This window comes from Sprattus sprattus (assembly GCF_963457725.1).
Source record: "Sprattus sprattus genome assembly, chromosome: 5".
Lineage (NCBI taxonomy): Eukaryota > Metazoa > Chordata > Actinopteri > Clupeiformes > Clupeidae > Sprattus > Sprattus sprattus.
Window position 1 is genome coordinate 13251723 of NC_137924.1, and position 13362 is coordinate 13265084.

Consider the following 13362-nt stretch of genomic DNA (forward strand, 5'->3'; position numbering starts at 1 on the left):
ATCACCAAACTATTTTACATTGTCATATTGCGTTAAGTAATTGATTTGTTAGGAGACATAACCTAAAATCCATTATTTATTTTGTTGCATTATTCATTTGCCTCTGGAATGATCAAGGCTACATCTACATGGGTTTCAATCACAGCAACTGCCAATAAATATTTTTACCACAGCGCCCTCTGCTGTTGAAATGTAAAAACTACAGCAAAAAGGGCAGCACTGTCGGCTGTCAGTGGACTTGACACATTATTACATTGTCTGCCTTAGTGGCAGTCACTGGAAGCGTGGATATTGATTGTAAGAAACACTTCTAACTGGGTGGATCATCTGACAAGAATCAGGCCAAAGGAATTTGCTTGATCCATGTATCTTCTCACATGAACAACCAAGTAGTTTGCTTAAATAAAACTATAGGCATTTTAAGTACTCACTCTCCAGACGGTAATTTATTCAGCGCTTAATGCGTGTTTGTGTCTGTATGTCTCCGAAGTCACAACCTGTATATGAGCAGATGCGGAACTTTAGGCACCATGTTGTTGTTTTTGATTGCAGCACGGCTGTCGTTCACCACGGGCCTCAGGTCACCAGGGGGTCAATCGTGACTTGTTTGGTTTAATCACAGGGCTTCACTCTGAACGCAATCCACAAAGTAAAAAACAATTTCGCATGCAGGTTTGATAAGCACATTATTTCCGGCGGTAACAGGGCAATTACTTTATTGCCATCAGTGAGTGTAGGCTTTTTTTGTAAAAGCATCAACACGACTGAAATTGTTGAACATACTCTTGCGCTATAATCACTGAGCCCAGATATCTAACTTTTTGCGTGACTCATATTTGAATAAACAGAAAGATGAGATGTGCGAGATAAAGCCTGTCACATAAAATGAGCCTTTCATGTCTCTCTAGAGACAACTGCTAGTATGTTCCACTCAGAACGGAACAGGCTGGATACTGTTCTAAAGCTTACATAGAAAAGAGTTCAAGACTTTTTTAGACTCCAAAAAGGAAACATTTTTTTCTTAAAAATATTTTACTAAAATCTCAATCTCAGATACTTAAAACCTATTCAACATATCACCCACCTCCAAAAACAAAAAAAAAATAGGACAATGACTAAAATCAACAGAATGTATACTGTAAACTGTGGTGCGGGTCGGCCCACATCATGTTAACCTCCATTTACTTACGGAAGAAAATTATTCACATCTGCCACCTACATACATACACAAGGTCAAAATGAAATGCTTTTTTGTCAACACTTGAAAGTAATCTTTGGTGATTCGCACAAATTAGTATAACACATGGTTTAAATTTGAGATTCCCCATCCTTAAAAGGTTGTTTTCTACAAAGAATGTATTCAGTCTTAAAAACTTAATAAGGGGGATTTCACCAAAACAGACTCTGGAAACATCTTTAAACACACATAAAGTGGGATATTGAAAACATAATGAAGTGTTTTCACGAGGTTGAGCTCAACTCCTAAAACTTCATGAACTTCATTAAAAACAATGTGTTTCCAAAAGTACAAAATGGTTTAAAAAAAAGAGCATAAGAAAAGAAGAAAAAAAGGAAGAAAGAAAGAGGAAGTCAGTCTTCAATCAAGCTCAGTTCAGTTCCAGCTTACACTCTGTGCATCCTCCCTCGAGGCACTTTCATATTAGAGTTTTTGTAGGTTCAACTATCCAGCAGCAGTAATTCAATATATATAAAAAATAAATTAAAAATCTGAATCTACAGTTCAAATGTTCATCCACAGTGGCTTGTGCTGGCACGTCTAGAGACCTCCACATGTTGCTGAGTGTGTCAGAGTGTTCAGGTGAAGAGCCACAGCTGGTATCGGTCAGCAGGGTTGCAGGGCACCAGAGATGGGTGCTCATACCTTGCACTTAAACACAGGTTCCATCCCGTGTGGAAGAACAACTGATTCTGGACAGCATGAAAAGAGGGGAGGAAATTATCCATTAGCAATACGACTCATGAATGCATCCCCACCTAACCATGTTATGGTCCAGAATTAGCCTACAAGCGTAATAAAGGGAACTGTTCACATTGAGTAACACCATCAACCAGAACTCAACCAGTGACTAATTGAATAAAACTCTCTCTCTCACTCTCTCTCTCTCTCTCTCTCTCTCTCTCTCTCTCTCTCTCTCTCTCTCTCTCTCTCTCTCTCTCTCTCTCTCTCTCTCTCTCTCTCTCTCTCTCTCTCTCTCTCTCTCTCTCTCTCTCTCTCTCTCTCTCTCTCTCTCTCTCTCTCTCTCTCTCTCTCTCTCTCTCTCTCTCTCTCTCTTTCTCTCTTTCTCTCTCTCTCTCTCAAATGTAGAATATAAAATACATTTTTTTAATGGTAGATCAGGTAATGTAAGACCTTTTAAAAGACAAAAGTGGGATGTGATTTTGGAGAATGAGTGCAGTGAGTACTGTATTCTGTATTTGTCTACAGCTTGAGTCACTCCAGCCTTATGTGTGCAACAAATGTTACAGACTGTGGCAATACCACCCAACTGACCACAAAGGGCTGTCCAGAGACTCTGAGAAATGGGGGTGTAACAATACAGCTCATACGGCTGCTGACAAAGGGAAATCATGTGTGTGTGTGTGTGTCTGTGTGTGTGTGTCTGTGTGTCTGTGTGTCTGTGTGTCTGTGTGTCTGTGTGTCTGTGTGTCTGTGTGTCTGTGTGTCTGTGTGTCTGTGTGTGTGTGTGTGTGTGTGTCTGTGTGTGTGTGTCTGTGTGTGTGTGTCTGTGTGTGTGTGTCTGTGTGTGTGTGTCTGTGTGTGTGTGTCTGTGTGTGTGTGTCTGTGTGTGTGTCTGTGTGTGTGTGTGTCTGTGTGTGTGTCTGTGTGTGTGTCAAGCTATTTACCTCCTTAAATTCCCACTTCTGCTCTGCTCCCACAAATGTGCTGTGACCTTTATACTGGCACTCCTCCAGTTTGACGGTGCGATCGGTCCCATGCAAACACAGCTCTTTCTGAATGTTGTGCCGGACCTCGCTGCGTGTCGAGAACTCAAAGTACTTCAGGAGGCAAACAAAAGGAGTTTAATGGAATACTTTCTCTAAACAGAGTCACTCTCCACTCCTAAATAAGCCATACACATCTCGAGACATTGGGTAATAGGTTATGGCCTTGCAGACCTGGTTGCCACCCATGCCGTGGCAGGGGTACATGATCAGTGGCTTCCCTCCCTCGTTGTTCTCTCCGGCATCCAGACAGGAGTCTTTGCCCATATTCTTCACCTAGAGGAAATGGGAGAGAGGGAATGAAAGAGGAGGAGGAGGAGGAGGAGAGGAAAGTGGGGTAAGAGTCAGTGGAAATGGGTTCCAGTAACACACAAGCTGTTCAAACACTGGAGCGCCTTGTGGCCGGCGTGGCAGGGAGCACTCAGGCACTCAGGCCGCTCGCCATGCCGAGACAGCCTCATGGATTCTCTGGAGATGCTCAGAGCTAAACCAAAATGGCCAGATGGAGCTGGCTGTGGTTGGGGATATGACAGAGAGAGAGAGAGAGAGAGAGAGAGATATAGAGAGAGAGAATAAAGAGAAATTATGAGAGAGAGAGAGAAAGAGAGCGGAGAGTTGGTGGACTTACTGCGCCAAAGTGGAGGGGATTGAGATCTGGCATGAACACCTCGGGGTAGACGTTTTTCAAATACCAGGAGAAGCTCTTGCACTGCAGCCGCTCCCGGAGGTCCACACGTCGCGAGACTTCGCCAAACGACTTCTGTGGAAACAATCACAATCTGAGCGAGGACTCTCATTACAGGTCAGGTCAGACCCCCCCCCCCCCCCCCCCCGCCCTCACTCTTCTCTCTCCCACCCCTTCTATCCTTCACTCTCTCTCCGTCTTCCCCCCCTCTCAGTTTCTCCCTCTCTAAAGCTGTAGGGAAAGGTTCCATCACAACTCCACCACATCCCACCCCCCCTCTCCTTTCCCCCACAGGCAGTCTAGTTTAATGTGGTCTACGTCCAGGCCAAGCAAAGCAACCCCTCTCTCAGCTGCATTTCATTCAATAATGTCCTCCAGGCAGAAAAAGACACACATATTTATACCTCATGAATCATGTGAGCAATAGCATCTGCCGCAGCATTTATGTAAATGTATGGAAAGCATACGGCTAGCTCTTTACATTGCTGATCACTGCTGATCTTAATCAAAAGATGCTAATTAAATAATAACATGGCGTTATGTATAGACGTTGTGACATTTAAACTCATGTTTCCCCCAAAAAAATGCAAATCTCCAAATCTAGTCATCAAAAAATAAAGAGTCTACTGTAACTGTCAAATAGTATAAGTTACAATAAGGCTGATATTTGATCCTCAGCTTACACAGATAAACGTTTGAGAACTATGCAAGATCAGCGTGAGGGAGGGGGTTTAGAGCCCCCCTTCTGTGACCAACAACTGGCCTGAGAACAGGGGTGGGATGGTATTGGTGGGGTGAAGGGTGGCTGAGTTTGAGTGACATTTGTGCACACAAGCATTCCCTGGCCCTGCTCCAGTTGCATACGCATTCCACAGCGTCGTTGGCCATTCAGCAGCTACTGAGAAACCTGCAAGAGCAATCCCCCTCGGGTTCCCCGGTCAGCTGTCACTTAAGAAGTCACGTCCTCTGTCCCATTCAAAGGTGGCCTTGTGTTCTCGCATTCACAACAGGGTGCAAGTGTTTTTGGAACAATGGCGCCAGTTTATTAACTGAATGTTTCCATCGCACGTTAATGCCCTGAGCATTTCTCGGTCTTCGAACCCTATCCGTTTCACGGCGGTGCGCACCCGAAGGCTAGCAGGAAAATATTGAAAGACTACTCGCCTGAGGGATCAAACATACATTAGAAGAATCTGAACAGAACGGTCTGTGCTCGGCTCAGACTTAGTCCAGACAAAATAAGGCTATTGGAGCCCAGCGTGTGGCTGCACAAACTGGGGGCTTGAGCACAATGCCGTGTAAAAACAAAATAAGTGTCAACTGGCCCCGCATCAAATGTCTACAATGACCACAGAACCAGGCTTGTTTCACCAGCTCATCGTGTCTCTCATTTAGAAGACAAAATATCAGGGAATAAGGGGGGGTTGCTCTCTAAATGTTTTGGCTTGAAGTGAGCACTTAATGTCCTGTGGAATCAGCAGGCCTCAAAGAAGCTTGCAGAAAACAATGTAAACATACTTCCTTGGCCATCTGGGCGGCCTGCTGGTTTCTTCGGTAGAAGATCTCCTTGTAGCTGTCCATCCAGACCTCGGCCAGACGCACCTGGTTGCGAGCGATGACCTGGGTGCCCTTGGGGAAGGTGTGGGGGCTTTTGGTGCGGAAGACGTGACCCACGATGGAGCAGGGGATGATCTCCAGCTGGCCACCGCACTGCCACACCTGCAAGGGAGCAGCAGCAGGGGTGATCAGGTGATGAATGCTTTCCAAAGAGATCATCATAAAAAATACAGAGCCACAACATATTTACAAGGATGCAAACAATATGGCTCAACTGGCCTTTCAGCATACTTTCCCTTTGAAGAAGCAATACACTTTTTAAAATAGAAAATTCAGCAAAATTGCTGCTCACAGGCCTTGAGCTGTCCGTTAAAAAAAAAAAAAACTCTGGTGTTTGTACACAGCCCTGGTTCTGTAAATGGGAAAAAAATATTGTGGCTTTGTCCAAGGAGCACATAGGAAAGGGTGTTATGACTGGCTATTGAGCTCAAATATCAACAACCTTTCACGAAACCGAATCGCAGACTGCATCTTTAATGAGCAGTAGTGTCCTTATATGCAGCCTAGACATTATTACATCTTGCACCTAATTTATTGTTTTTAGAAGATTGGCTGACGGATTTAGCATCTTGGCTAGACTCTCTTGATGCCAGATTGTCTTAACAGTCAAATTTTCTCCTCTCCTTTCTTCCTCTGGTGTTATAACAGGTGTCAGCAATCACAATACATCACAATAGAAGAAGTGCATGGCAACAACAACAAAGAACGGCAGTGACACTACTGCATCTGCCACAGAGTTGCTCATACGAGTAGACACTATCTGTCAATGTGCTCCCAGATGAAAAGGAATTCATATTACAAACATACCCTGAAGGACATCTCAATATTCTCTCCTCCCCAGATTTCCATCTCCTCGTCATAACTCCCAATGTGGTAGAAATAGTCCTTGGAGATGGAGAAAAGCCCTCCGGCAAATGTTGGGGTTCTGCAAATTCAAATGGATGCATTGGGATCATTTCAGGTGAAATAAATAATAATAAAAAAGAAAATATGGCCAAAAATATGTCCTTCCTTACAACTACTCTGAGTCTTAGCATGGTACTGATTTTATTGTTTGTAAGTCGCACTTAACTATTATAACAAAAAGTCTTGCCCTAAATCAAAAGCTGCAGAGGGCAACTTTTACTAAGGAACATCAAGAACGCCTAAGAGAAGAGAAAGACTCTGTTGCTATGACTAACTCCAACTGTCATGCATGACCTCTGCGATTGATTGACAGGTTTGCACTTCAGAGTCTACCGCAAAGAACGATACATAAATAATCATGACAGGCTACAAAATAAATGATAATGGAATACGCTACCCACAAACCCAATAGGAAGTGTATACACTTGTCTTGCATTTCTACTCTGCTTCTGACCTATAGCCAATCAAAACAGTCCGTTGCTATGCATAGCCAATAATGTCTGTCTGCAGTGCTTCAGACCTGCAGAACAACGGTTTCAGCCAGTAGCTTGATGCATGCACCACCATCTCAGCAACAGTTTGAATTAGGCCAAAGTAACTCCAATAATAAATACTTTTGGCCATTACATCGCTTCAACACCTCTGAATCCTTTAATGGTGTTTGCCTATAGGCCTAAGTGTTTGCTTTATGCAACAATAAATAAAATCTGTGCAACAAACATCATACATTTTCAACGCATGTAGACATTTTGTCTAAGTAAATTCAGTTAAAGGTAAAGTCTGACATTCTAATCACTTTTTGTGTGTGCTCAAAAAACTAAGGTGTTTGTAGCCTACAGTGCTGGCTCTGTAAATAGAAAACAAACATATCGGCATAGACCGAGTAATAAACAATTCTAGTCAATCAGCATGTTGCTTCAGTAGCACAAAGGGTAGGGGTGTAATGGATTTTGTGTTGAGCTCAAATATGAACCACCTTTTCGCCTACTGCACCTTTAACCAAATGTCCTACTGCACATGCGTTCAATGCCACTGGCCTGAAACTGTGGGTCTGAAGAGTTGGCTGTGGTCAGACCCCTCAAATGCATAGCCTCTGCTGCGCGTGCATCCCATCTCTTCTGAAGAAAGTTTGAAGGATTTGAGGGCCGCGGTTACGTCATGGCTTACACCTTCATAAAACAATTGGCTACTAACTTGAGTTTCTGTCATTTCAACGATAAGAGGTATGTAATACTAGCCTGTGTCCCTAGTTAACAGATACATTAGCACACAACTCTATGGCAAACAATAACTGAAGAAATTACATCATGCAATAAAACACAATTATTATGATACACACATGTATATCAAGACATGCATATACAACATGGATGTTGTGAGTCCAGGTTTGTGTTGATCAGTTTCGGGATCAGTATCATCAGTCTAACGGTGGGGGTGTCATGGAAACTCTCACCTAGGGCTCCAACACTCTCAGAGCCGTCCATGATCAGACGATGAAACAGTGGAATGTGCGGACATGGAAATTGCTAGCCTCAGAATCTATAGATGACGGTACTTTAAGCATAGAAGTGGACACTCTTGGGTCAATAATGTTTCATTGACGACACATGACGGCTCTAACAGCGAGCAAAGTCTGCAGTGCGTGAACTAAAGCTAAATCAATAACTTGGCTAAACATTTTTCCAATTTAATACCATTAGCAAGACTCTAAGCGCAAATAGCTTCAGTTCATGCACGACTGACTCTTCTTGTTGCCATCAATGACATTAGGGCCCTCTGTGTTTCCTGCCTCCCTTGTTGTGTTCTCCAGGTGCTGTTTATGTTCTTTCGGCTTTTATTTTTTAAACGCATTTGGTTTTGATACGGATTTTGTTACACGCTAAGCCTGCCTAAAACAGTGTTTCCCAACTGCTGGGGATCATTCAAAATGGGTCACAGAGTGTGCTTTCCTTCAGAACTTAAGACCTTAGGCAGACAATTAATCATCAAGTTGAGCACAGGGTGAAGCAAATAGTCCCCAGATAACATGACAATGTGGTAATACACTGGCACATTATAATCACAACTTACATCGCTATTAGATAGTTCAAGCCAGACTTTCTGTCCCTGCCTTAAAGCACTGAATTAGTTCATTTAGCAGAGAGCTTTCCTACCGTCAAGACTTGTACGATATAATTCTATTTTAGGGCCCCCTTTAATACTGGGCCCAGGTGCGTCTCTATCCCTTGCACTCCCTAGAGCACCGGCCCTGATTGAGATGGTATAGTTTTTAAGTGATTCTGCATTTGCATTCCAAAACATTGAGCTGTGGAATGATAGAAACAGCCCTTTTCCATCATTCAGGAGTTGGTCTTACGAGTTACGAATCCTCTCGACTACTTTTTGGTTCTCCCAGACCTAGGGGCTACTTTTCGAGCCAAGTGGCTTTGTAAATTACTTTTAGTAAAAAAAATAAAAAGTTAAGACTGACACACCCCTTATTTTGAGGAATTCTGCTAATGAGGAGCTACTTTTAGCCTTAAGATGCTTTATAAAGATGGGCTCAGATGTTCACCTGATGGGATAAGTCTCATCTTTTCTCCTCTGTTTCTCGTGGTCAGGTAAGGACTCCCAGCCAAAAGACAAACCCCAGTCAAAGTTCCCTCGGTTGTGGTTCTGCCCATATGGGGAAGGCTTCATGAACTCGAACGTATCCAGATGAATGGTGGTGATGTCAGGGCTCACCACGGCCGTGTAGTTCTCCGCTATCCTGGCCAGTAAGGGCTCCAGCCAGCCATGGAAGCACTCGCCTGTTCCGATGGTGCACAGCCATTATTACCCACCACACATCAGCCCTGTCTGTCTACACACTCACATAGATGCCTGCAGCTAAGAAAAGCGATTTAAAGATAAATAGAATACAAAAAGATAAAAAAGGAAGAAAATGGTCTGTTCTCAATAGCGAATAGGACCAAAATATTCTCATTTGCTAGGACCAATATCTGTTCTCAATAGCGAATAGGACCAATAACATTGAGCCTTTGCATGCTATTGCAATGCAATGCAATGCAATGTTTTGCACTTTGCACTAGATAAGTGAGACATGAGACAGTGCATATGAGGATGGGTATGTCTTTAGCACAACACGCCTATGGCGTCGGTTCTACGGCAGAGGGCCACTCACAGTGGGCATCAAGGAAGGTGAGGATGTCCCCGGTGGCCACTCCAGCCCCCAGCAGTCGGGCGGTGATCAGGCCCTTCCTCTCACGCTGGCGCACCACGCGCACGATGTGCAGCCTCTTCAGGTACTCATCCAGCTCCTCTCTCAGCCTCTCTGTGGAGACAGCAGCAGCAGCAGACACGAAGGCACACTGTGAAACAGGACCCTTGAAAGCATGGTCTCCGTGGTATGCTCCATTCAGAGTAAATCACTACTGTGAAATGTTGCCTTTGTACACTGACGTTTTTGTTCTGGGATGTCAGTTTACTCATGCCCTCATAAATTTCAGCTCTTACACGCCAGTGTTGAGCAACACAAACCTCCCATTACAAATGTGTTAGTCAGCTAAAATCTTTCTTTGCTCAACTGAATTGCAGTAGTTCTTCGTGAAATGAGCCCTATGTTGACTGCATTCTTTGGAAGTTGACATGGAGAGAAGCAGGGAAAAGAATGGAGGAAAGTAAATGACACAGTGGGGAGAGAAGAGAAAGAAGAGAGGGGGGCGAGCGAGAGAGAGAGAGAGAGAGAGAGAGAGACACATTGCTTTCATTTTTGACATGGCCTGCTGCCAACTAGGTCTGACCAGTCCCTCCTGCAGGAGAGTCATCCAATAGGTTTAATACTCAGGGCTAATAGCAGGGCTATGCCTCCAAATGAGTGTTAGCTAGACCCATACTGCAGGCTGTGCACATTCATTTAGTCTCTCCGCCTGGGAGCCTATTTACAGCCGTAAGTGCTGACTCATAACTCCCTCACAACACTGAAAACACACTCTCTCTTCCTCATCCTCATAATCTTTATCTCTCTTTTATTCTCTGTCTTGCTTTTTTTCTCCCTCTCCTTAATTCTCACTTTCGCCCACACACGATTCTCTCTCTGTCTCTCACACACACACACACACACACACACACACACACACACACACACACACACACACACACACACTCAGTAACTGGTCACAGCCTTGCCCCCTCTCAGTAAAAGCATTCTCCAAAGGAGACACGCTTCCTGCTCTAACCCCAACCACCACTGCTCCTTCACTAGCAGCCAGGGCCCCAGACACATGTCTGCATGCTCCGTGGCACGGCCACGAGCGAGCGGGCCGCCCAGTGGGCTGCTGGCTGGAAGCAGAGCTAAGGCAGGGTGGTCCGTCTCCCGCAGGCCGACTCCCCAACCGCCTGCCTGACTGACTGCCTTCTACCGCACCTCACCCCCACCTCACCTCACCCCCTACCCCTACCCCACCGCACCTCACCCCCACCTCACCTCACCCCCTACCCCTACCCCACCGCACCCCACCCCCACCTCACCTCACCCCCTACCCCTACCCCACCGCACCCCTACCCCACCTCACCTCACCCCCCACCCCTACCTCACCCCACCCCACCTCATCCCAGCCCCACCCCGACCTCACCCCCACCTCACCGTCCTCGCTGGCGTCGTCCACCAGGATGATCTCCTTGAGGAAGATGGCGGGGGAGGTGTGGAGCACGCTGTAGACCGTCCTCAGCAACGTGCTCCAGGCCTCGTTGTGGAACACGATGATCACAGTGGTGGTCATCAGCGGAGGGCAGCGCTTGAACTTCTGCTCGATGCACCTGGGGAGGGGTGGAGGGGTGGGGGGGAGGGGGGGAGGGGGTTGACATGACAGAGGATTGTCTTTTCATTCACAGCCGTCTTAAATATCTGGGCTGAAGCTTGGCTTTGCTTTTCATCACAGTGCTCCTACTGTGACATCCTTTTAACAATCCAATTCTCAAATAAAACGGCGGCAACTGTGGTGTAAATTACACCCATTAAAAATCACAGGAACGTGAACAGACTTGTTCAATTAGCCAAGCTAAACACCGTTTTCTCTTAGATCAGCCAGATTAACTGGTCTGGCATGCTGAAGCTATGTTTCAGGACAGTCTGTCTGTGGTTTCAGTGAAATTTCTTATGTAACTGCAGACAAACATCAGAGACATGTTTGGGTTGTAGATTTATTTCTGTTGGAGGCAGATATATGGAGCGTTTTACTGCTCTTTGATACATGTCCTTTTCATGTGTCGAAGTTCTACACTGTAGAAGGTAGGCTACCCACAAAGATCCTCATTGCAAATTATGAATGATATTCCGCTTCCTGAGACACCAGCCTTTTTTGAGCCACTAGATGGCGCTGCATTTTCACTTGGAGCATCCTTCTGATATTTTTCAGGTTCTACTGCTAGATCTTTGACAACTGCATGAAAAGGTCAAACAAAGTATAACACACTTTCATTCAATAAGAATACACTGGTAACATATTGTCTATACTAAAATAAATTCTTGTATAAATTGTTTCTTCAAAGCAACTGTACTATCTCTGTGAATGAGAAATGGTGTTTAACAAGATTGGCTTTGCCTAGTAATAGCTGATATGAGTGAAAGAGCAATTGAGCGAGTGAGTGCGTGAGTTTGACAGAAAGAAATACATACTCTGGGGGTCTGGTGTCCGGTCCAAGGTCTCGACTGAGAGAGATGCGATCACTGGCGTAGAGGTTGAAGCAGTGCTTCCCCTCTCCCCTTTCCTTCTCCTTCTGATCAGCTGGCCCCAGGTTCTCTGTGTGGAAGGACTTCCCCGATGCTCCCGGTGCACTGGGGTCCTGGGGTGGGCGCTCGAGGGCAGGCCTGAGTTCAGCAGCTGTGTAGTACCCAGGCAAACATGACTGCCCACCTGCTGTCTCAGGTTGACGGACGGGAGCTTTGATCTGCATCTTTGGCATGGAGTCCCTTAAGTTATTAACCGCTCCCATGACCATTCCCAGCACAGCGTCCCGCTTCACCACAATATCCTTAAGCCATGGTTCTTCCTGGGGACCCTGGCTGACCACCTCCCGTTGTATAAGGAACAGAAATGTGACAAAAATGAGGGCCACAAGGACCAGTTTCCATGGGTGTAATCGCCGCCGTAGTATTCTATGAAAGCCACTCATTCTAAGCTTGACAACGTCCCGGTAAAATGACAAAAGGTCCTCTTAGAATGATGAAGACACACTTTTGCCAGAATTAAACCTGGGTCAGAAACATCACTGCTGGGTAGACCTTTAAAAGAATGAAAGGAATACAGTGAGGTATGTGTGTATGTGCTTGAAACCTCAATCTCACTTACATTCTTTGTTTTAAAAAGGATTCATATAAAATCAAATTCCTGAACATTTCTAAGGTAACAGTACAAGCAAACTATTAAGTCATTCAACCCCAGTCCTCAATATCCTTCTAATCCAAGAGAAACATTTACACTGATATTTAAGCCTCTCTAAGAATGACAGAAATAATTCCTTAAATGAGTCATTATTCACATTTACACAGAGCAGACTTATTTTTAGTTTATTGAAAGGAAATAACCACATCATACTTTAAGACTGGTTTTGAATTAAATACTGCATCTAGATATGACAAAAGATGCTTTAAACAACATGACATTCAATTGAAGCACTCCTTAAAAGTCAACTACTGAACCTCCCCTAAAAACAACTGTTGCAAGCTTTTTACTCTCTCCTTAACTATTGCAACACCCAGACTACGCTGGTCTTCATTTAGAGGCAGAGCACATCCGGCTAAATGGGTTGCAGAGCATGCGATATCAGTGCGCAGCTAGCCTTTAAACATCAAATCTAACACATTGTTCCAACTCGTAAACTTACTAAAATCTTCCCAAATATGTTTTAAAATTAAAACCAAGCTAATTAACCTTTGGAAAGTCTGGGATCGTCACCAAATTCGTCGAAATCCAGTCGAGTTCCATTCCTCTTTGGAACCCAATCACGACTCAGGGATACATGTCATTCCTGAACAGTATGCCAGCCTCACAGTCAGATTCAGAAGTCTCTGCACAGCACTTCCGTCTCGTTGGATCCAGGTGTGCTTCTCTCAGGTAGAGGGTGGAGACGTGTTGACACGCGTGCGTAGAATGTCGCCCACCTCTCGCTCATTTACTGAAGGTAATAACAGGGTTCTGGTGATGTGGTGG

The 13362-nt window shown here is 44.8% G+C and overlaps 1 protein-coding gene across 1 annotated transcript; it reads right to left on the bottom strand.

Annotated features, from left to right (window-relative positions):
* Positions 1–1815: 1815 nt before the first annotated feature.
* Positions 1816–12325, bottom strand: galnt3 (UDP-N-acetyl-alpha-D-galactosamine:polypeptide N-acetylgalactosaminyltransferase 3 (GalNAc-T3); the record flags this gene model as incomplete). The annotated part of the gene is made up of 10 exons (XM_080839430.1): positions 1816–1929; positions 2866–3018; positions 3139–3240; positions 3593–3724; positions 5168–5368; positions 6074–6191; positions 8727–8961; positions 9336–9485; positions 10797–10969; positions 11829–12325. The coding sequence occupies 10 exons, from the start codon at positions 12323–12325 to the stop codon at positions 1816–1818; spliced, it is 1875 nt and encodes a 624-aa protein (XP_080695556.1).
* Between the last annotated feature and the right edge of the window lie 1037 nt (positions 12326–13362).